The sequence below is a fragment of the Amphiura filiformis genome, chromosome 8 (genome assembly GCF_039555335.1).
Source record: "Amphiura filiformis chromosome 8, Afil_fr2py, whole genome shotgun sequence".
Classification (NCBI taxonomy): Eukaryota; Metazoa; Echinodermata; class Ophiuroidea; order Amphilepidida; family Amphiuridae; genus Amphiura; species Amphiura filiformis.
In genome coordinates, this window is record NC_092635.1 from 63,697,115 (window position 1) to 63,721,160 (window position 24,046).

The 24,046-nt window shown below is 33.9% G+C and overlaps 1 protein-coding gene across 1 annotated transcript in view; it reads right to left on the reverse strand.

Annotated features, from left to right (window-relative positions):
• The window catches only part of LOC140159657 (laminin subunit alpha-1-like), a 160,638-nt gene extending 139,228 nt beyond the window's left edge, over positions 1-21,410 (reverse strand). The window contains exons 1-4 of the mRNA XM_072183152.1: positions 21,108-21,410; positions 14,948-15,154; positions 7,133-7,363; positions 3,583-3,696 (exon numbers count right to left, since the gene is read on the reverse strand). Coding sequence (XP_072039253.1) covers positions 3,583-3,696; positions 7,133-7,363; positions 14,948-15,154; positions 21,108-21,335 — 780 coding nt within the window. The 5' untranslated portion in view covers positions 21,336-21,410. The remainder of the gene's footprint in view (positions 1-3,582; positions 3,697-7,132; positions 7,364-14,947; positions 15,155-21,107) is intronic.
• Positions 21,411-24,046: the final 2,636 nt, after the last annotated feature.

Below are 24,046 nucleotides of genomic sequence, written 5' to 3' on the forward strand. Positions count from 1 at the left end.
GTTCTGGTATAAGTGTGGTTTTCATGAATGAATCCCTAATAAATTAAATTTGATGTGTGAGAATTTGTTAGATTTTACTACATCCACTTGGTCCCATTATCATTTGGTACAATAACCATTTGCTTCTATGTACCATTTCGACCAAAACCCAATAGTCTAAGGGACCGTTCACAAACACGAAAATTTTTCGGGCCCGCCTTTACAGACCTCAAAAATTTCAGGCCCCCCCTTCCCCGCTTTTGACATGAAAATTATGGGTCAACCCCATAGAAAAGCATATAAATTCAATTTTCCCGGGAAAATTTGTGGCCATTTTTTTCAAGGCTCCCCCAGGAGGATCAAAATTTTTCAGGCCCCCACCTCTTTGCATCAGCCCACCCTCCCAACAAGTGTTTGTGAACGGTCCCTAATAACCAAAAAGTCTAAAACCATTTATTCCAATGAACCATTTGGTCTAATACCCATCTGATCTATAACCATTAAGTCTAATAGCCATTTGGTCTAATATTACCCTTTTGGTATACAAACCATTTGGTCTAACAAGCATTTAGTCTACTAATTAATTGGTCTACTAACCGATTGGTCTAATAGCACGTGTGAGGCTATGTAGGCGCAATGATGCTGCTACATATGATGAGGTTATAGGCCGGGGTTACCGTGGTCGTATAAAAAGCAGGATGCCTTTGCTTGTTTCATAAACAGGGATTATATAAACAGGCCTATAATACATGTAGTATTCCAACTCTATGCAAATGACGTAAACAGGCAAACCTATTTGGAGTTGCAGGTAACTCGTACTGGCCCATGTCCCATGCCTGTGGCACCCCCGGTGATGCATGATGAGTCCAGTGTCGGTTATATTATTTATACCTTGTAAAGACCAGAAAAGAAGCACAAATAGCCCGGCAAAATGTCACTTTCAATACATGCAGGCCACATGTCTTCTTCTTAATTTTTTGGTACATTATAAACAATAATAAACAATATTAATTCTGAGAATTCGAGGAATAATGCATAAGTTTTGATGAATGTAGTATGCGGGGTAGTATGTTTATACACATGCTCGTCTCATTTACATATATGTACAGCCCGTAACCAGTTGTAGACGAATTTTTTGGCAAATACGACATAGTACTAGACTAAACTGGTTATTAGACCATACGGTTAATAGACCAAACAGTTATTAGGTCAGAAGGTAATTAGGCCAAATTGTTCATAATAAAATATTAGACCAAATGGTTATTAGTCTATATGGTCAGTAGACATACTGGTTATTGGACCAAACAATATTAACTAAATGATTATAGACTATATGATTATTAGACGTGGTAATTAGCCTTTCTGGTACTAGACCTTTTGTATATACAGACTTGATATTTAGTATGGAATATTTTTTGCAAAATGCCAAGACTGGTCTGGAAGGTGTCTGCATAGACCGCACAGACTAAATATTAATCAGGGTGTGTCGGGAGATGGTGTAACATAATTTTTGACAGAAAATGTGCTTTCCAAATTCCATTAGTTTACATTATGGCGCTCATAATGTAGTGAATTAGTCTAAAATGGCGGTTTTAAGGAGACTGAATTGGATTTTTGTGGGGGTAAAATTTCTGAATTTGAGCAACATTATTGTCAAATTTAATGAGGTTTAAGGTGATGTTTACTGAACCTTAATACCAATAAGTGTTCATTAGAACTGAAATGCACTTGTAATTTACCCGTTTTGAAAGTGGAAGTAGCTTTAAAAATATGGCTCTTAAAAGTGGTACGCACCCAGAAAGTTTGAATGCCCCCCTGGGGCCAGATGAAATGTTATAATCTTACTGTACACAAAGAAGCAGCGTGAGTTCATTGGACAATAAGAAAACAATGTTGCATAAAGTCCGAAATTCCAGCCCAGTTCTTGAATTTTGTGAGAAAATATTCCATACTAAATGTCAAGTCTGTAGATAAAATGGGTATTAGACCAAATGGTATTAGACCAAATGGCAATAGACTTGATACCTGATAAAGTCCCTGAATGCGTGAGTTATACACTCAATGAGATATTGAGATATTGTAAACGTACATCATTACATGTACATATTCAGATTCAATTTTAGACCATGCTTAAAGTACCTGTACATGTTATTTGGTAAATTTGCCTTTGAAAAGAAATGAAAATTCCATTGCATTGGTAGGCCTAGTAGATAATATGATGTATGGTGTGGTGTTTGTTTTGTTTTGTTATAAATGTTTTTTCAACTACAGATTAGTCTATTTTATTAAAAATATGATTTATTACCTAAACAGTGTAATGTTTGTTGCAAATTCCACTTTCGAAAATATGTTAAAAGACACAAATTCCTTGGAAAAAACAAATTCCATTAACACAAAACAAACACATTCTGTTATTGGAAACATGTTTCTAAAATCAGCAATTGAAATAATTAATTATCATATCAATCTAGGAAACCCAAGTTTCATATCATTAGTTTGCAGGGAGATTCATATGCAAATTCCATAAAAATTAACAAATTCCACTATAATAAAGCGAGCACAATCCACTTGAAAATACTTATCAAACTCAAATCAACAATAACCTTGGTTGAGAATTGAAGCCGTATTGTGAATGTAAAATAATTAGTATGTTTATACAATCAAAAACGTTAATTAAGTCTACAAAAAAACAAGCAAAAAACGGAAAATCCACCAAAATCAACAAACTCCCCTGCAGTATAGGAAAAAAGTACCACGCTAATTTAAACATATTTCAGAAGTACAATATGTTGGTTATATTATCCAAACGGTTTGATCCAATGTTAGCCTGAATATAGCAGAAAATGTGATTTGAAAATGTTCTTTTTTTTGTTTTTTTCACAATTATGAAAAATCCTGTTTTTTGCCCAAATTCCACCATGATTTTACGTAATTATATCAAAAGAATTAATTTTTTCTGAATAGGTCATCTTATAAAGCATGGTTCAATTTCAATATGTTCAACTTTCTGTCAGACCCAGGTTATTTCAAAGTACATTTTCATGAGTTCAAATGTTGGGCATTTTTAAGCCATATCAATTCTGAGGCAAGTCAAAAGAGGGCCAATTTTAGGGGGTCATGGAATTTCCCCAGGGGGTCACCTGATTTTTTACTATCATAGTTGTGAACCATCTGACCTAACTAGACTAAGTACCAAATACCATTGGATTTGGCTGACCTTCATCTTTCAGCTTTGTGTACAGGCCACATTGTGCTTAGAAAATATGTCACTTAAATATTGTTTTAATAACTAAACACTGTTTTATTTAGTAAGAAATAAGTACGGTAACCGTCATGAAAACACTCCTTTTTCTGAAATGAACTAAACTTGTTTACCATTTGAACGTACGTGATCTCAATCGCGTATTATTATAGAACGCGCTACATACTTGCACTTCATCTTCGACAAGCGCCTTCTGTGACGACACGGTTGCTACCATCTACCGTGTGACGGCATGCAGAAACCAATGAAATCCAGCGCTTAGAAGCTAAGCCACAGCCACTGACTAAGAATTTAAGGTTGTGCATTATGACATTAACTACATTGTATTAAAGTAAACTTACAAACTGGTTAGCAAATAGCCCAAACTCTTGTGGCATGTCGAAGAATTGAAATCTCACATATCTCGTTTGCTGCCACTGCTTCAACTCGGGCGCTTGAATCAACTCAAAAGTGATCTGGGAAAAAAAAGTAAGAAAAACTATATCAAATCAAAACATATTCTAATTTTGGGTCCCTAACCAAGCTAGCCCATGATACATCAAAAAGAAACTTATAATTTTTCACAAGGTCATATGATATCTTAAAATCCTGTCCATAAAAATGAACCAAAATTGCACACAGGATTACTTCAATGCTCTACTCTAAACATTGATCAGTAAACCAAACAGTTGTCCAACTGACACAACTGCAAAATGCACTGACATGGAACAGCTTCCTGGACCACATTCACAGCCCAATAATTGGCACCCAACACAAGAAATCTGTGAGTAAGTGGAATAGTGTGGAACAAGACTGCTTCGTGAAGAAAGAGTGTGAAAAGCAGAAGCAGCCCCGTTCATACTATTCCACTTACTCTTTGGAAATTATCACTTGTGTAAGGATCTTGTACGCATTTTCACAGATTGTTTTTATTCACCTGTGAATGTGGTCCAGGAAGCTGTTCTGTGTAAGTACATTTTGCTGTTGTGTCAGTTGGACAACTGCTTGGTTACTGATATGTGTTTAGAGTTGAGTATTGAAGTAATCCTGTGTGTAATCTTAATAATAATAATAATAATAATAGCGACAAGGCACATATCCACTCAATTAAGAGCGCTCAAGGCACTAAAACAAAACAAACAAACAAAAACTAACAAGACAAAGAAAACTGGAACTAAATTAAGAAACATAACTTAAGAATTACAGAATGTCTCTGACATAAGATGAGTTTTTAACAACTTTTTAAACACAGTTACATTTTTAGCAGTTCTGATATAAATAGGCAGTTCATTCCATAGACGTGGAGCTGCGGTTGCAAATGATCTGTCACCCCATGTGCGGTTGGATTTTCTTTCTTGAAGAAGTTGCATGTTTCCAGATCGAAGCGCACGGGTGGGAACATAATGTAAAAGGAGTTCAGATAAATATAACGGAGCAATATCATTAATACATTTATATACAATCAACATAAGTTTAAAAACAATTCTTTTGTGTGACAGGAAGCCAATGCAGTTCCTTTAGGATTGGCGTGATATGGCAATATTTTCTGGTGAAAGTAAGAATTGAAACGGCAGTGTTTTGAATTTTCTGAAGGCGATAGAGTTGGTTTGCTGGTAATCCATAAAGAAGTGCATTGTTGTTATCCAAACGAGAAGAGATGAATGAGTGAATAATTTGTTCAGTAGCATCGCGACTTAGGTATTTGCGGATCCGCTGATGTTACGTGAAGTTGAAGCGCTGAACAACGAATGACATTAGAGATATGAGGTTGCATGGTCATGTGAGTGTCAAAAATGCACCTAAATTGCGTGCTTTGGAAGATAAGGCAATTGCAGAGTCACCGATGCAAACATTTTCAATGTTGATTTTAGAGAGCTGTTGGTGGGATCCAAACAGAAGAAATTCTGTTTTATCATCATTTAATTTCAAGAAGTTTGATTTCATCCAATTACGGATTTCACTGATACAAATTTCAAGAGAAGCAATTGCAGAATTAGCACTATGTTGAGAAGATTCAAATGATAAATAAAGTTGCGCGGTCGTCGTCCGCATAAACATGATAATTCAATTGATGGCGAAGAATGATATTCGTTACAGGGTAGGTGTAAATGGTAAACCACTGAGGTCCAAGTACAGAGCCTTGAGGCACAGAATAATCAAGAATGGTAGAATGAGAAGTAGCATTGCCAATGCGAACATATTGCGGCCTATTTGTAAGGTATGATTTACACCAGTCCAGGGCAAGATCTTGAATGCCAAGATAATAGTGAAGACGTGAAATCTTGGTTCATTTATATGGACAGAATTTTAAGATATGAAAAATTATAATTGAGCCCAGTTTATATCAAAAATATATGCATTCTTGTTGCACCTACATGTTCAAACTAGAGCGGTTACCACACCATAGCTGAACCATGGAGCTTTGGCAGTATATTGTAGTATACCACTGTTACATGTTTCAGACATGAGTAGTGTCACTCCCGGTGGAGAATATATATTCATTATATTCGTTACATTTTTCAAATTCATTTGACATCACCCAGGGGTCATACCTTCTTATCATTTCGATATATATGAAATGGACCCAAAATAGGACTATTGATCTGGGAGCCATATTGTAAGCCTTCTTTTTGTATGGCTCATCAACATTGGTTGGTGGGGTGGGAAGGAATAATGTCTTCAAGAAGAGTTCAAACAGTACACACTGAATGTTTATTTTTTATGAGTTTTAAGTTCTACCACCAACTTGTAACTCTAAAGCCAGCATTTTTCTCGCAGCGGCAAATCGCTGCAATATTTTTCTCGCTGACGAACAGCGAATTTGTCGCACTTGTTCAGCAGAAAACGCTAACGAGTCCATTTTTTGCCGACGACAGAGTTGCGATAAATTTCTACTGGAAACGATTTTAGCTGGCAATTTTCTGTGCTAGTCCAATCAGGTCGTGTTATTTCACCACATGATCACTTTACCTGGAAATAATATTGCCCCAAGTAAGAATGAAGAAATCAAAGATATCATGGTGAACTTGACCGACGAATTTATATTTTAAGTCGGGGTGATTATCGTGATGACCAAAGAAAAAGAATTCCTGGCAATCCATTGCTTCTGCGTTCAATATTGAAGGTGTAGGCCTAGATCTTTATGTTTTGAGCACAATCATTTAATAGATCTGTATGTGCAATATTGTGCATGGTGATGTGCGGTGATCTTGGCTACTTTCATGATCCTCAGTGGTATAGGGCTATCATTACCGCTGTAGAATTATCATTAATAAATTTGGTTTTACTATAGTTATACGGTTTTTTAGCCCGACCAGAGTGTTGACCAGTACAGTGTGCAACACTCAAGACTATTATTTTCTTGCATGTAATCTATTTCGTAGTAAATATTCAAAGCTCACGAGACTAGAGAGAGAGCAACAGAGAGAAAGAAAATCTGAAATTGTCCTTCAAAAATAACTGGTATCCTATCATGCACTATACTTCATGACACTGTTATAAAATGCATAAAACGGACAAGCAGCTATTATTTAGGCAGCATATGTCACCATAATAGACTGGCAATGCCAGCCTATAATTTTTTCTCGCAATTGACAGCGTCATAAGTCGTGAACTTTTGCCGAAACACACACATTGGCTAGAAATTGTGGTGATTTACCGCTGCAAGAAAAACGCTGTGACTATCCACCAGGCTTTTAAGCACTAAATCAAACTCTAAAATGCAAACTCATTAAATACATTTACCGAAATTATACATACTCAACATTGTTTGATAAACACCAAGTAAAAATTGTGTGTGAATGGCAAGGAAACCAAAGAGCATGATGCACTATAGTATGAGTTATCCAGGGTTGGCAGTGTTGATGCCAAAATTTCTTAAAGCCTAGCTAAAGGCAAGATAATTCTACCTACCACTTCAAACCTAGGTAGTTGCGATCTCGAATATGTAGTACAAAGGATACCATTCACATCAGTTATGGCGGTACTAGATCTAACGTTGAAATCACTCTGACATTTCCCAATCCTGGTGACTTTGTAGGCCCAGTTGGTGAAGGTTTGACCATCCAGAGATTTCTGGATGCCCATTTGTGTTGGCCTGACTGAATCGCCCATTTGGATGCTGACAGATTCCACATAGTGGAGCTGTAAAAATTATAATAAAAATTCATCAAAATTAATAGTTAAGTTAATGCTAAATAGTAAACTAATGATAAATAAAGTATGCTAAATGGTAAAGCAATGGTAACGTAATGCTAAACGGTAAAGTAATCGTAAAGTAAGGACAGGAAAATGCGCAATGCGCAAAAAATGCTGTTTGAGTACAATCGCGCATTTTAGGTCCAACTGCAAATTTTAAGATTTGCCCAAAATAACCATTTTCAAGTACTCATTTTCCAAATACCTGAAGTTATCACTAAAATCAAAGAATCCATAATGATTTACAACGCAATCTATGTTTAAAAAAACTTAAGAAAATAGGCCATCGCAAAAATTTGCAAGAAAATATAGAAGAAAAACAGTAAAAATTTTTAATCTTACATATATTTTAATTTTTTGGAGAGAAACATCACATATTTTGGTAAAAAATGTGCAAATTGCGTATTTTCAAAAACTGGCGCACGGAATCTACTCTCAAAAATAGCACATTTTCCCTATGCTTATCGTAAAGTTATGCTAAATGGTAAAGTAATGATAAATGGTAAAGTAATGCTAAAGTAATGCTAGATGGTAAAGTAATGCTAAATGGTTAAGTAATGCTAAATGGTAAAGTAATGCTAAATGGTAAAGTAATGATAAATGGTAAAGTAATGCTAAATGGTAAAGTAATATTAAATGGTAAAGTAATGATAAATGGTAAAGTAATGCTAAATGGTAAAGTAATGCTAAATGGTAAAGTAATGCTAAATGGTAAAGTAATGCTAAATGGTAAAGTAATGATAAATGGTAAAGTAATGATAAATGGTAAAGTAATGCTAAATGGTAAAGTAATGATAAATGGTAAAGTAATGCTAAATGGTAAAGTAATATTAAATGGTAAAGTAATGATAAATGGTAAAGTAATGCTAAATGGTAAAGTAATGATAAATGGTAAAGTAATGATAAATGGTAAAGTAATGCTAAATGGTAAAGTAATGATAAATGGTAAAGTAATGCTAAATGGTAAAGTAATATTAAATGGTAAAGTAATGATAAATGGTAAAGTAATGCTAAATGGTAAAGTAATGATAAATGGTAAAGTAATGATAAATGGTAAAGTAATGCTAAATGGTAAAGTAATGATAAATGGTAAAGTAATGATAAATGGTAAAGTAATATTAAATGGTAAAGTAATGATAAATGGTAAAGTAATGATAAATGGTAAAGTAATGCTAAATGGTAAAGTAATGATAAATGGTAAAGTAATGATAAATGGTAAAGTAATGCTAAATGGTAAAGTAATGCTAAATGGTAAAGCAATGCTAAATGGTAAAGTAATATTAAATGGTAAAGTAATGATAAATGGTAAAGTAATGATAAATGGTAAAGTAATGATAAATGGTAAAGTAATGCTAAATGGTAAAGTAATGATAAATGGTAAAGTAATGCTAAATGGTAAAGTAATGATAAATGGTAAAGTAATGCTAAATGGTAAAGTAATGATAAATGGTAAAGTAATGCTAAATGGTAAAGTAATGATAAATGGTAAAGTAATGCTAAATGGTAAAGTAATGATAAATGGTAAAGTAATGATAAATGGTAAAGTAATGCTAAATGGTAAAGTAATGATAAATGGTAAAGTAATGCTAAATGGTAAAGTAATGCTAAATGGTAAAGCAATGCTAAATGGTAAAGTAATGCTAAATGGTAAAGTAATATTAAATGGTAAAGTAATATTAAATGGTAAAGTAATGATAAATGGTAAAGTAATGATAAATGGTAAAGTAATGCTAAATGGTAAAGTAATGATAAATGGTAAAGTAATGCTAAATGGTAAAGTAATATTAAATGGTAAAGTAATGCTAAATGGTAAAGTAATGCTAAATGGTAAAGTAATGCTAAATGGTAAAGTAATGCTAAATGGTAAAGTAATGATAAATGGTAAAGTAATGATAAATGGTAAAGTAATGATAAATGGTAAAGTAATGCTAAATGGTAAAGTAATGCTAAATGGTAAAGTAATGCTAAATGGTAAAGTAATGCTAAATGGTAACGTAATGCTAAATGGTAAAGTAATGATAAATGGTAAAGTAATGCTAAATGGTAAAGTAATGGTAAATGGTAAAGTAATGCTAAATGGTAAAGTAATGATAAATGGTAAAGTAATGCTAAATGGTAAAGTAATGATAAATGGTAAAGTAATGATAAATGGTAAAGTAATGATAAATGGTAAAGTAATGCTAAATGGTAAAGTAATGCTAAATGGTAAAGTAATGCTAAATGGTAAAGTAATGCTAAATGGTAAAGTAATGATAAATGGTAAAGTAATGCTAAATGGTAAAGTAATATTAAATGGTAAAGTAATGCTAAATGGTAAAGTAATGCTAAATGGTAAAGTAATGCTAAATGGTAAAGTAATGATAAATGGTAAAGTAATGATAAATGGTAAAGTAATGCTAAATGGTAAAGTAATGCTAAATGGTAAAGTAATGCTAAATGGTAAAGTAATGCTAAATGGTAACGTAATGCTAAATGGTAAAGTAATGCTAAATGGTAAAGTAATGATAAATGGTAAAGCAATGCTAAATTGTATGCAAAAGAATTGGCGCTTTGGATAAAAATAGAACTTTAAACCATGATATCATTCCATTGAAAGGGCCTAGAAGCTTCAATACCACTCATTTTATGCAGAATTTAATAAGGAACAAGTCAATAACAATTTCTAATTATGTACATTTGTATAAATTATCTGGAAGTCATCAGGAACACTTTGAACAAGTTTAAGCCAATATTCTGTTAAAAAATGTTATGAACATTTATAAGCATTGTTTTTTAGCAAAATATTGGTAAAAATTACATATCAAAAAGCACTTTCAAGTCATATTATCTCACAAACTATATTGATTATTGATAACAATACAATAAAAATAAATTCAAAATGTTTGTATTATGAAAACCGTCCGTCTGATTATCTTCAAATAAAAGGCATGTTGATCAGTATTCGCAGCCCTACTCCATTTTGTTTAAAACGTGAATAGAGCACTTCCATATTAAAAATATGCTTCTGATAGTGATGTTTACATTTGTACCATATTGCCCACATGCGTATTTTATTCAGCTAAATGTTTATTATTCAGCTAAACCTTAAATTAATAAATTAAAAACAAGTACATAATTTCCTTCAAGGTAATGTCATTTGATCCACCTTAAGATTTAATTTTTTCACATTTACATTAAAATTTGTGACAGTGCCTGAAACCATGGAAATAGTAGATAAATGTAGGGTGTTTTCCAATGGATGGATTCATATGTATAAAGTCCCCTGGAGTGCATTGATAAGGGTGTGTCATGTACACTCATACTATAGTAATTACCAATGAGCAACAGCTGCATTGCAGTATAATACAATCAAATAGTATTGATCTATTTATGCCTCATGCACACAATTGAATACTGCACACGTTACAACATTTTTACTTTAAGGTTGGTCTGAACCCTGGAATTATGTAAACTTCCGGGCCTCATAACTGCTAAATTGTTGGTGTAAAGTATATAATAGTATACATATTTAGAATGGCAAAGACTTGATAAGTTCATCTGTGAGGTCAAATTTGGGCCAAAATGCTCATTTTTGGCCCCAAATCCCCCAAAACGGTATTTTGGCCCACAACGTAATAAAAAATTCTTGGGCCAAAAATGTTTTTTTACTCATTTTTAAAAACTAGATAAAAATATCTAGGAGCCGTTTTTTTATTTTTTGGAATTTTGACCAACTTCACCAAAAATATTTGAAATTTGGGGCGAAAATCAGGCTTTTTTATGATATTTTTGAAAATTCAGCATTTTTTGACTATTTTTGGTGCAAATTTTTCGAAGTTGGTCAAAATTAATAAAAAATGAAAAAACGGCTCCTAGATATTTTTATCTAGGCCCGAAAGTTTACATAATTCCAGGGTTCAGACCAACCTTAAGGAAATTTATACTTAGCAATTCAGTTGATAAAATTTTGATTTTTTTTTATTTGTGTACATCATGACACATCAAATTCATTTTGAATACGAGTTTATATGTCCTTCTGATATCAAATAATTATGATTTTTAGAAATTTGCGATATAATACAATTTTTATGCCAAATTATTAAAAATATACATGTTTGACATTAACATTTAATAAATCTAATATGTACTACATGTATCTACTATATGTACTTAAAGTGTATGTACAATGTAGTTGGGAGGAAAAGCCGACCAAAAAAAACCCCAACCATCATATGTCCTTTCGTATTGAAGATACACATGAAGATTCATAAAAAGACCTACAAATTTTAAGTCATTTTAGAAATTTTTATATTTTACAAAAAAAAAACACATATAAGAAAAAAATTGCACTCGCAACCTCAGCCAGATGGACGGACAGAATGACAAACAATCAGCATAATACCTCCAGTGGAGGCATAATCCGGTGGAGGCTTAAAACCATACTTTTAAACAATTACAAGATATGGCAACCATAACCAGCATCTGGCCAACATCATAGGTTTCTATGGTATTGATAATTAGGATGTGATGTTCTAAAATACCCCACCCAAAAGTATATCATGACAGTAATAAGAGATATGGTAAAAAACAAAATGGGACAATGCCATTTACTCTCATCTTTCATAAGGGAACAACCCAAAAGTTCGATGAAGCCCTATAAACGAAAGTCCTTTCGTTAGAAGGCTAACCCCCTCCCCTCTAACGTAAGTGACAAATATCGCAAATTCCAACCCATATTCATGCATATAGGCTACAGGGGTCATCGCTATGGTGCATGGGGTTGCGGAGGGGTGTGACAATGCTAGGATATTGATCACGTTTATGGAAGAAACGAATATTGCATTCTATTTTAAAATATTTTTCTTCATTATCTTTTTTTGGCACGGAAAAAAATATAGGACTTGCTGGGTTTTCAAATAAAAAAGAATGTAGTATCAAACACAAAACGTTTTCGACATCATTCGCCAAAGGTTAGAAAAGGTTGCCAGAAAACGTTAAATGTCGGGTTACATAAAGGGTATCTAAAGGGTAAAAAACGTTTTCATATTAAACATTTAAAAACATTTTTGATAACCTCCTGCAAATATTCTAACATATATGTTCTTTAAAAAATATTTTACAATAACATTTTGAAAACATTTTAGAAATAGTTTTGTAGTGTGTTGACATACATAACGTTTTAAAACGTTTTCATGACCTTTATATAACCAGGGGGATGATACTGCTCGAGTCAGATTAAATGTCGGGACCTCACAATTTGAAGAGATGATATACCACTGCGCCCATTTGCGGAAGTAAAAAGCCACGCCATAGCAAGATGAATAATATCCAGTATCCTGTATATTATGCCTCATCAGTTACTTGGTATAACTGATTTACTATAGAATAGTTCTTATACCATAAAATATATTAAACTATTTTATCATATTGATTAAATGTGACCAAATGCCTGGAAATAAACTGAGCTATGTCAATTCAGTTCGTAGAGATGATATACCACTTGTATGAATCGTGACCTTTTTCAATCGAAATTCCCAGATATCGAAGTTCCCTGATATAACCCGACATTTTAATGTTATTAAAATGTTTTTACCAAAACCAAAACCCAAAAATATAACTTTTTTTTTGTGTTTGCTGGAACAGCTGCTTTAAAAATGAACTTACATGACGTTGTAGGTTGCGAGTACTGCACTCCATTGATTTGAAATTATTTTGAAGAAACCACTGTAAAATGTCAATATCGTACTTCGGAAAATACTCAAATACTCAAATTTGAAAATGATATATTAAATCCTTAAACAGTTAAAAAGATCAACTTTGACCGATGTTTTAACTACTTTTTTACAAATGTAATCGGACTTTCTGACCCCCTCCCCCACTAACGAAAGGACTTTATAGGGCTTCATCGAACTTTTGGGTTGTTCCTAAAGGGAGTGGTGCGTGGGTTTTTAATTTTTTCTTTCATTTATTTGTCGGCAGGCGGCGCTATGGGGGGAATTCCACCCCCCTTTCATTTACTTGTCGGCAGTGGCGGCGCTACGGGGGAATTCCACCACCCCTTACATTTATTTGGCGGCAGTGACGGCGCTACGGGGGGAATTCCACCCCCCCCCCCCACTTTTGAGGCAAAACCCCCAAATTACTTACATTTTTTGTGGCAATTTTACGAAAAATTTGTTGATTTTACCCCCCAAAAAAAAATTCCTGGATCTGCCACTGCTCTTCGGATGGTAGCATTATAATTTAGGGGGGGATGAGCATATTTTCATATATTTTTCACGCACAAAAATTTTATTTGCAGACTATTTTAGCCGAAAATAAATATGAATTATAGTCTTTAATGAGAAGCCTGTGCAAAGCTAGACTGGCCCCCAGTCTCGGTTCGGTTCCATCTCTGGATAATGTAACAATAAATAATTACATAATGCCCTATGAAAAAAATATGAAAAGTCCTGTAACCCCCCCCCTTATTTTCTTCAATGCCAAAAACCCATTCCTCTTCATCCACAAATCGACGCCACTAATTACACCCACCACAGTCAACCATGCAGCAATATAGAAATATACTCAGATTATAAGTGAACGCGAAAGTCCATTGAGCGCTGATTCCGAGACTGGTCCAATCTGTTAGAGATCTCCTTCCAAATATTCGTTCAACGAAGCACGTTGTTTCGATGTCACTTACGAAAGCCCGCCCCAGTTTCAATTCAAATATGGTAGCACAAAGCTATGCCGTGGGATGTGACGCAAGATCGGATGGGACACTTGTCAACAACTGGGAGGTATTGAGCTCAAGTGGCACGCGTCTGATAGACCCATGGTATGCGCAATAATAAAAGGCAACCACTCGACTCGGACTTAGGCCTATTGTCCATATTATGTATATTATCGCGGCGGTTTGCAAATGTTTGCACATTATTTAGCTAGGGAAGCCTTTTCAAATATCCCCGCACTGCCAAGCTGCGTTGATTGGTCGGATACAATATCGTTGTTTTAGTCGCTTACACAAACGTTAATGTAGTGAAAACATGGATGTGGTATATAGAAAGATTGCGTGACTCCAAATCCGTAAAAGTGAACTCCCAGCATTTTGTGGGAATTTGAAGGCAAATTGCTTACAGACTGGGAGGGTCCATGTATTGGGTTGATTTTTAATGCTATGTAATCTACATTACCAGTCGTTCTCCATGGACCCGAGGGAGGGTCTAGTGCAAAGCATGCAAAATTGTGACCCACTCTAACAAAACCAGGAACAAGTCATTAAACCTCTTTTTCATAAGTACTTTCAAGGATTTGAAAGTCCATGCACTTTAGTCCCACAGTCAAATACCATGAAATTAAGAATTCCAAAATTTAATTTTCTTTATGGGAATGTCATCTTTAAAGGCTTGTTCCTGGTTTTGTTGGAGCTGGTCACAATTGTGCAATATCTTACATACCTTATTTGAGCAGCACCATTTTGGGCAATAATTACGTTAATCTTTTGGGGGAAAATGAAAAATCTGCCCCCCTGCCCATGCCCACCCCACCCAAGTCACTGTAGTTACTTACATCCCCCAAATCAATGGAAATAATTGTATCCAATCCATTAGCTACATCAAGTTGAGGACTGTTACCATTCCTTATTCTATTGAGAGATGCACTTTGCCAATAGGTGTAGCCATTACCGACATCACTTGTAACATCTGCATCAACCATTAAGTCTGCTGGATGGGCCAAAGTGTCATTGTTGGCATCACAAGTAGATAGTATCCGATCCTACAGATATATAGAAACAAAAACGGAAATATAACAATTTAAAACTAAATAAATACCGTACATACATTAGGCCAAATTAAAGAAAAGATTAAGTCTCAAAGCTCCCGCGCACTGCAGTGTCATCGCCCCCATATCTTCATGGCAGAAATCGCCACGGTAGGTTGAATCCACAGCCACGCATGGCCATTTTGTTCCGTCCTTTGAGATGCATGAGCCGAGGGACATCCGACTAAGGCTACTGACAATAGCCTGGTAATTGACCTCTCTGTGTGTGAGTGAGCATCGCAATTGAGGTCAATGGTCATTGACTTTTATACTGCCTCCACGGGAGTGAGTGCAGCTAGCCTACGCTACGCTATAGTTCGGCACATATAAAATCAGAATATTTTGGTCAGTTTTTGAGTTCAAGACACATGCTTCTTTCTCAAGACGCTAGCTAACAACTATCATATCCGTTGAACAGATATATTCAAGTGCAAGGAACCAAATCTGGCTTCTTTAGACTAAATCAATTACGGGAGATATTCATCATTTTCTACCCGGTATCCAAAGATTTATCGTCTGAATATCAAATCGTGCATAGCACATTCACATGTATCGATCCCGGGTATTCATTTCAGTGTCTCTGCTGTATAATGTAATTATTAACCTGGCGATGTCGGTGTGTCGCGTGCATTAGTTCCAGTGTTGTAGTCGAGGACCTCATGTCCGAGGCCAAGGCCAAGGACTTGGTGTCCGAGGCCAAGGCCAAGGCCAAGGACATGGAGTCCGAGGCCAAGGACAACCCTCCGAGGCCAAGGACTTTTGTCTCCGAGGCCAAGGCCAAGGACCAAGGACTTTCATAATAATGAACCATACTAAACCACGCCCGATCGGGTGTCATATTGTCATCAACATAAGGCAATTTTATATGCACTTTAAATAACGCTGCACAGTAAGCCTATTTATAGAACTTTATAAAATAAACATGCCTAAAATGGACTCTTTATCCTAGTTTCAACCAACAAAACCCAACTTGTTCATTATATCGATTTGTTTCTTAGTCTTAGGGAACAACCCAAAAGTTTGATGAAGTCCTATCCTATAAACGTATAAGTATAAGAACGCTAACCCCTCCATCCTCCCCTCTAACACAAGTGTCAAATATCGAAAACTCCCAACCTGTATTCATAGGATACAGTGCCGTCGCTATAGTGGATTGGTGTGCGATAATGCTAGGATACTAGTGATCATGTTTATGGAAGAAACAAAATATATTCTATTTTATTTTAAGATATTTTCTTCGTACCTTTTTAGCACGAAAAAAAAATAATTAGGAATTGCTGGATTTTCAAATAAAAAATAATCAGCTTCTTACCAAATTAACTTACAAGTTGCAGGTTGCGAGTACTGTACACTATATAGATTTAAAAACATTTTAAAGCAACCACTGTAAAATTTCAATATCGTAGGCCTACTTCAGAAAATACTGAAATGTTATATTAAATCCTTAAAAAAGATCAACTTTGACCGATGTTTTAACGACTTTTTTTACAAACGTAATCTGACTTTTCGACCCCCTCCCTCCCTAAGGCTACGATCACATAGAAATATACTATATACGGTATTCGCTATATGAAATACGCTCGTTCGATCAGGCTGAGTTCATATAGGAGTATACTATGTGAACTCAGCCTGATCGAATGAGCGTATTTCATATAGCGAATACTTCTATGTGATCGCAGCATAACGGAAGGACTTTCGTAAATAAGACTTTAACTTTTGGGCTGTTCCCTTATCTAGACAAGTAGTGAAGATTACAATACAACACACTTATGTGTATGATCCGCATACCTACCATTTTGATGTCAAAAGCTAGACAGTTATGTGGTATATAATAATGTGCGACAAAGCAGTCTAAAATGGACAATCTATCTAAAGATCAAATGCAGCAAAATGTAGCTGACGAGATTAACCAAAATAGATACAATTCATTCTATCACAGTTAGGCCTACCCGGTAATCGAAACATGTAGCGTCCAGCCGTCCAATGAGTTTCTTAAAATATCTAAAGAACCTCTTGTGTCTATTCGATATTCTTATTTTAGGAATCATATTGGCTGAGTGGAATTTTAATATAAAACCACATATTTGGCCTCCATGTGCATGTTTTGCAAAGAGCAAAGATGATAGTTAAGAGTGCACCAAAATATTGACAAACTGTTTTGTATTTCAATCAGGTACAATAAAAAGCTACCCTTGTCATGTTTCTCTAAAAAGTTTTAATTTATAAGCAAAAACAGCAGATTGTTCTCTTTCACTCTTTAAACATTTGCCTGCATTTTTGATGATTTTGCCTGTCCTTGTCGGGTCCTTGTTGTCGAGGACCAAGGACTTTGGGGTCCGAGGCCAAGGCCAAGGCCAAGGACTACACGTCCGAGGCCAAGGACTACATGTCCGAGGACCAAGGACTTCAAAACCTGTCCTCGAGGAGTCCTTGAGGCCGAGGACTGTACTCGAGGACTACAACACTGATTAGTTCATTCACCCGCATTAGTAAAAAAGAAAAATTTCTCCTTTTCTTTTTTCAGAAAAAGTGTAAAACATACGATCGAAATGTTTTGACAATTTTAGACCCCCTGCTCTTAGATTACTTCACTTCAATACAATAGCAGCATCACTTTATTGTTCAATACAACACTTCATACAGTAGAATAGGACTTGAGGTTTTTTCACAATCACATTTGAAAGAATCTTTGGAAAAAAATAATTAAAAAAATAAAAACGCCTTTTTTAAATTTGGCCTTAGGAAAAATAAGACAGAGGTCCAACGCTAGGGGGTGGCAAAGGGCCCCACGTTTGAGCCCAAAACCCCAAAATAACGTAAATTTCCACTATTTGCAGCAATTTTGTGCAAAATTTGTTGATTACGCATTGAACAAGGCTTGCACACAAACACATTCAAATGGAATTATTAATTTGTTATGATGGATGCAATTGCTTGTTGCACAATGCAGTTTTTCCGTACACCTGCGACAAGTTTTAATCCCTTGTTTTTATGTTGTTTTCTTAAAATTGTGTTCCATTATGAAAATAACTCTTTAACTTGTTTTAAATACCAAGATTTATACCATCATCATTGTTATTTTCAATGTTTAAAATAATAATTTTAAAAATGTTATTTTAGAATATGTTTATGTAAAGATTTTTCTGTTTCAAATTTGCCTTGTTCCTATAAACCTGCAGATTTAGGCCTATTATTTATTGTGTTTTGATTTTTGTATAAGGCCCTTCGCACTTAATTATTAGTTTCCTTTTACCGCCTGCGTTCAAAATTGAAAATCTCAAAATAATTAATTACTTTATTTTTGTTTCTAATTTTCTCCTTTAAAACAACTTTCAACTACTTCTACTTGCCATTTTCTGTCTTTAATAATATCAGCAATAATGATGCATGAACAAAGAGTACAACTCTACCTTCACTTATTTATAAAATCAAATATTGTTTTGAAATAATTAAATGCCTGCTCTAGTCAAAACGAGTCAATATTAGCTTGTAATAGTTCAAACTAAATAAAGAAAATAAAAGATAATTAATAATTAAAACTCACCTCGTCCCTTTTTCAAAATCTTTAACAGGAAATTAATAATCAAGTGCGAAGGGCCTAATGGTTAAATAATGTTTGTTTGGTTGGTTAGTTAGCTGATTGCTTACTATGCTTAGCTGGTTGATCAGCTTGGTTGTTCTAGTTTTTAATTTTTAGCTAATTTAATTAATTCTTTAGTAAGTTTATTGTTTTTCAGAAATGTCTAGAAAAGATTACATCATGTACCGGGGAGTACTCAAGTGTGATTTTGGTAGGGGTGTGCCGCTGAGAATTTGAAAGTGAAAAATATACCAAATTGTCAAGAAATTTGGACCCATTGATATACCAAAATTCAAAATTTTCTGCCAAGTTTAACCCATATTCTCTTAGTTTTTACAAATTTTCCTTTTTTTTTTTTGGACAATTTTGAAATTTTGGCTAAATTGAGGCAAAATTGGGCTACCCATTCATATGTACCAAAATTGGCTTAGTCTTAGAAAAAGAGGTTATTGATATACCAAAAGGCCGATAAAGGTACCCATATGTGATGCGATCAAGCAAAATCAGTCGGAACTCGGAAATATTGATTTTGAGATATAGCCAAATAAAGGAAATATTTCCTTTTGTTTCTTCTTGTTTTGGAAACTCTTTAATTGCTCATATCTTTGGAACTGGTTGTTCAATTTCAATGGGGTTTTCTGCAAAATCCAGCTTTGTAAATGTTTTTACTATCCTGTAAGAAACTGAAAATTTATTATTGCCGAGTTCCGAATGATTTTGCTTGATCGCATCACATCAGCACGTCCCCGTATATGGTCATTTGTACTAAGTACCCCCCTCCCCCGGATCATGTAGGCCTATTTTATATTGATTAATTAACTCATTATTTGCTTTAGTTATTTACCCGGTACTGATTTATTTACTTACAGATTTAGTTGTTTACTTATAAATATATTTACTTATTTAGTTATAAATTTAGGCCTACTTAGTTGTTTATTTATTTCCCTATTTATTAATTTACTTTTTTGTTAAAAAGGCGTGATTTTGTGATCCACAGCCTCATCCTCCCTCTTTTCTCAAAAAAAGTTGAGATTTTTATACCACTGCAAACCTCTGGCTACATAATGTTGATATTCCAAAAATTTCTTGCAGATTAATCGTTAATAGCAAAAATATCGTCAAATTTGAATTTCGTTCAGGTATAGCCTACCTATGGGTCAAGTTCTTATTTTTGAGAAAATTGCTTATACATGGTGTTACAACCCCCAAAACCCCATGTACAGATTGGGGTCATCAAAACTGTTGATGCTGATATCTTTTAGTGGATAACTATTCAGCATCGTAAAAACACCGGGAATGACAAGTTATAGAAAAAGTTATTGTAACACATCTTTCATAGCCAGGAGTAAAAATAATTTCACCATGTCTTCTAAAATTTCCTGTCCCGATCTACAATCACGAAAATTTAGAAGCGCCTGGAGAAAAAGACTAATTTTGTAAGGTCATATATTTGACCCAGAGAGCACAAGTCAATATAATTCATTTAGACATTTTCCCCTCATGTTGGCGCAATAAATTCATCAAAACTCTAACCATTTCTTCACTCATACGGGTGGGTACCTTTATTAATCATCATCTTGGAACGCTTCTAATACCTAAAATGTTCGCATTATTTATTTTACTTTTTTCAAAATTACAGCAGTTGTACGTTTATTTCTATTCACCTCCTTTATTGACCATGTGTATGTTATAGTTTTACCACTACTGTAGGGTCGCAAGTTTGTTCATTTCGTAATATACCATCACGTCATATCCGTCACAATTTTGTGACGGATATGACGTTCGGAGATGATTTTACTATGAGAGAATCATTTCCGTCACGTGACAGAGATGATACAGCAGAATTTCCATTCATTGACATCATCTCCATCACTCTACAGATAATGCCCTGCTTTGACCTTAAAACTGGTCAAATGGAAATGTATAAATGATATGTTGCATGATCTTGGTTATACTTATACTCCCTTCCTCTGTAGGTGAAAAACAAATGTTCAATGTGCGACACATTTTTGGTATCAGTTGAACTTCATTGCAATTGTGACAGAGATGACATTAGCTGCAGAAAAAGCCAAAAAAATACATCAAGCTGCTAATAAACTTTGAGATTGAGCCAAACACTTTTTAGTTTTTACTACACTGGAGACATATCTCTTACTTAATCTGTAAAACAATTAACAGAAAAATCGTTTTGAAATGTCTATTTTCCAAACCTTCAAATAGGCACCTTACCAAAGAATGACCCCTATACTATAGGCCCTATAATTAAAGAACTAGCATTATAAAAATAAAGGACGTTTCATGGGTTTGAAAATTCAAAAATCATCTTACTTCTGCAGGTAGATTTATTTGTCGGTGTTCCATGAAGGTTTCAGATGGTGTGCCACATGTTAGCACTGCAGTAATAGGTTTATTCAAGGCAACATTCACTGCAGTAGTTTCGGAATTACCCATCTCTGATAGCGTTAACATCAGGAGGAGCATCCCCGGCACTTTCCGTACAATGATCCGCATGATGTCCGCTGGCAATCGGTTGCGATGGACGCTGCTGGCCGGCATGGCTTGTGCTACTGAACTTTCGCTTCTCTCCACCTTTTTAATAGCGAACTCGTAAATTTAACGATCTCATGGGTCTTTGGCAGGTCTGGTCTTTGGCGAATTATATTATCAGATAACGCATAAACTGTATAAAATAACTATAGCAAGCCGCCACTTATTGAAAATTGGAATAAGCCGACTATCACTTTATAAGCTCTTTCACTCTGCGGTGGTGGGCAGCGCAGTCGATGAGGTATCTTGCTGATTTCCCTTCACAGCGCAGACTGCGCAGTAATGAATTGAGAAGATTAATAATTGGGAATCTAATTATAAAAATGAAACTGGCGAAACCACCTGTTGCACTCATCTAAAAATATGGTTTGATTGGCGTAGCCCGACCTACACTAAAATTAGGCCCGACCTAGAATTGTTTTGTTTTGTTTTTGCAAAATAAATAAATAAATAAATAAATAAATAAATAAATAAATAAATAAATAAATAAATAAATAAATAAATAAATAAATAAATAAATAAATAAATAAATAAATAAATAAATAAATAAATAAATAAATAAATAAATAAATAAATAAATAAATAAATAATAAACAAACAAACAAACAAAATAAATAAATAAATAAATAAATAGATAAATAATAAATAAATAAATAAATAAATAAATAAATAAATAAATAATAAATAAATAAATAAATAAATAAATAAATAAATAAATAAATAATAAATAAACAAACAAACAAAATAAATAAATAAATAAATAATTAAAGGTGCATTTCGTGATCCACAGCCTCATCCCCCCACTTTTCTCAAAAAAAGTTGAGATTTTTATATCACTGGAAACCTCTGGCTACATAATGTTTATGTACAAAATATTTCTTGCAGAAAATTCGTTTTGCAAAGATATCGCGAAATTACAACTCATTGTCTATGGAGCAGTGTAATACACATAATCATGCATAACTCGCAAACGCAAACTCGGAATCAACTGAAATTTTGGGAATGGCTTTTTTTGTGGATATATAAAGAAAAATGTCATAAAAAGAGGATGCTAGGATCACGAAACACTCCTTTAAATAATTAAATAAATAGATAAATAATAAATAAATAAATAAATAAATAAATAAATAAATAAATAAATAAATAATAAATAAATAAATAAATAAATAAATAAATAAATAAATAAATAAATAAATAAATAAATAAATAAATAAATAAATAATAAATAAATAAATAAATAAATAAATAAATAAATAATAAATAAAGAAACAAACAAAATAAATAAATAAATAAATAAATAATTAAATAATTAAATAAATAGATAAATAAATATATAAATAAATAAATAAATAAATAAATAATAAATAAACAAACAACCAAAATAAATAAATAATTAAATAATTAAATAAATAGATAAATAACAAATAAATAAATAAATAAATAAATAAATAAATAAATAAATAAATAAATAAATAAATAAATAAATAAATAAATAAATAAATAAATAAATAAATAATAAATAAATAAATAAATAAATAAATAAATAAAGAAAGAAAGAAAGAAAGAAAGAAAGAAAGAAAGAAAGAAAGAAAGAAATGAATGAATGAATAAATACATAAATAAATAAATGAATAAAAACGATATTTAATTTTTTTTTTAAAGGAAGAAAAAAAGTTCCCAAGGCCTTTATCAAACGCAATTTGCAGCTTTAGGGACCGTTCACAAACACTTGTTGGGGGGGGGCCTGAAACAAAAAAATTAATCGTGAAAATTTTTCGGGGCCCCCTTTTCAGCCCCCCCCCTATTAATAAGAAAATTATGGGTCAACCCCATAGAAAAGCATATAAACTCAATTTTCCTGGGAAAATTTGAGGTCAATTTTTTCAGGGCCCACCTCAAAACTTTTAAGGGCCACCCATTTTGCATCAGGCCCCCTTAACAAGTGTTTGTGAACAGTCCCTTATAAAAAAAATCCATACCTACCTATCCACCTATTAAATTGGTTTTTTTTATTGGTAATATAGGCCTATTCAACAATTGCTTTTTATGTCCACCCCCCCCCCCCTCATCGTGTTGTCTCATAGTCCTGGTCAAATCCTGCCTGCAATAAATATAAATGTGCTGATAACTTCCGGGGATAACTCATGGTGGTTTCTTTAATGGCTAGCATATAAGGGAGCGATTGTTATTTACGGCAGGGGGAATGGGACTTTCGAAGCAAAAATCAACAAACAAATCCGTGTTCCCCCCTCGCGTCTGCTCAACATTTTTGGGATCCCCCCTTTTTGGGTTCCCACCATTAATCATTTAACTCCCCCCTCATGGTTCAAATAAAAAGTTCAGATTCCCCTCTGAAGATCTCAAAAAAAATTCAGGTTCCCCCCTCAAAATGCCCATACCCCCTGCCGTAAATAATGATCGCTCCCTAATGGATCCCATGTTGCACCTGGCACCACTTTCCATATTAAAATCTATGATTACATACATGAAGAACCAAAAATAGTGCGCTCACAAGTTTTAGAAAACTGACCAAACCACAGACCCAAATTCATCCTACAATTGGTCTTAGGGAGTGTTCATAAATACTTTGGTGGGTGGGGGTATGCAATACAATGTCACTCATGACAGCAGTGGCGTAGCTGGCATTTTTCCAGGGGGGGGGGGGGCAAGCCTGTATGGGGCGGGGCCCAAATCTACCAAACAAAAATTTTGCCGCCCTT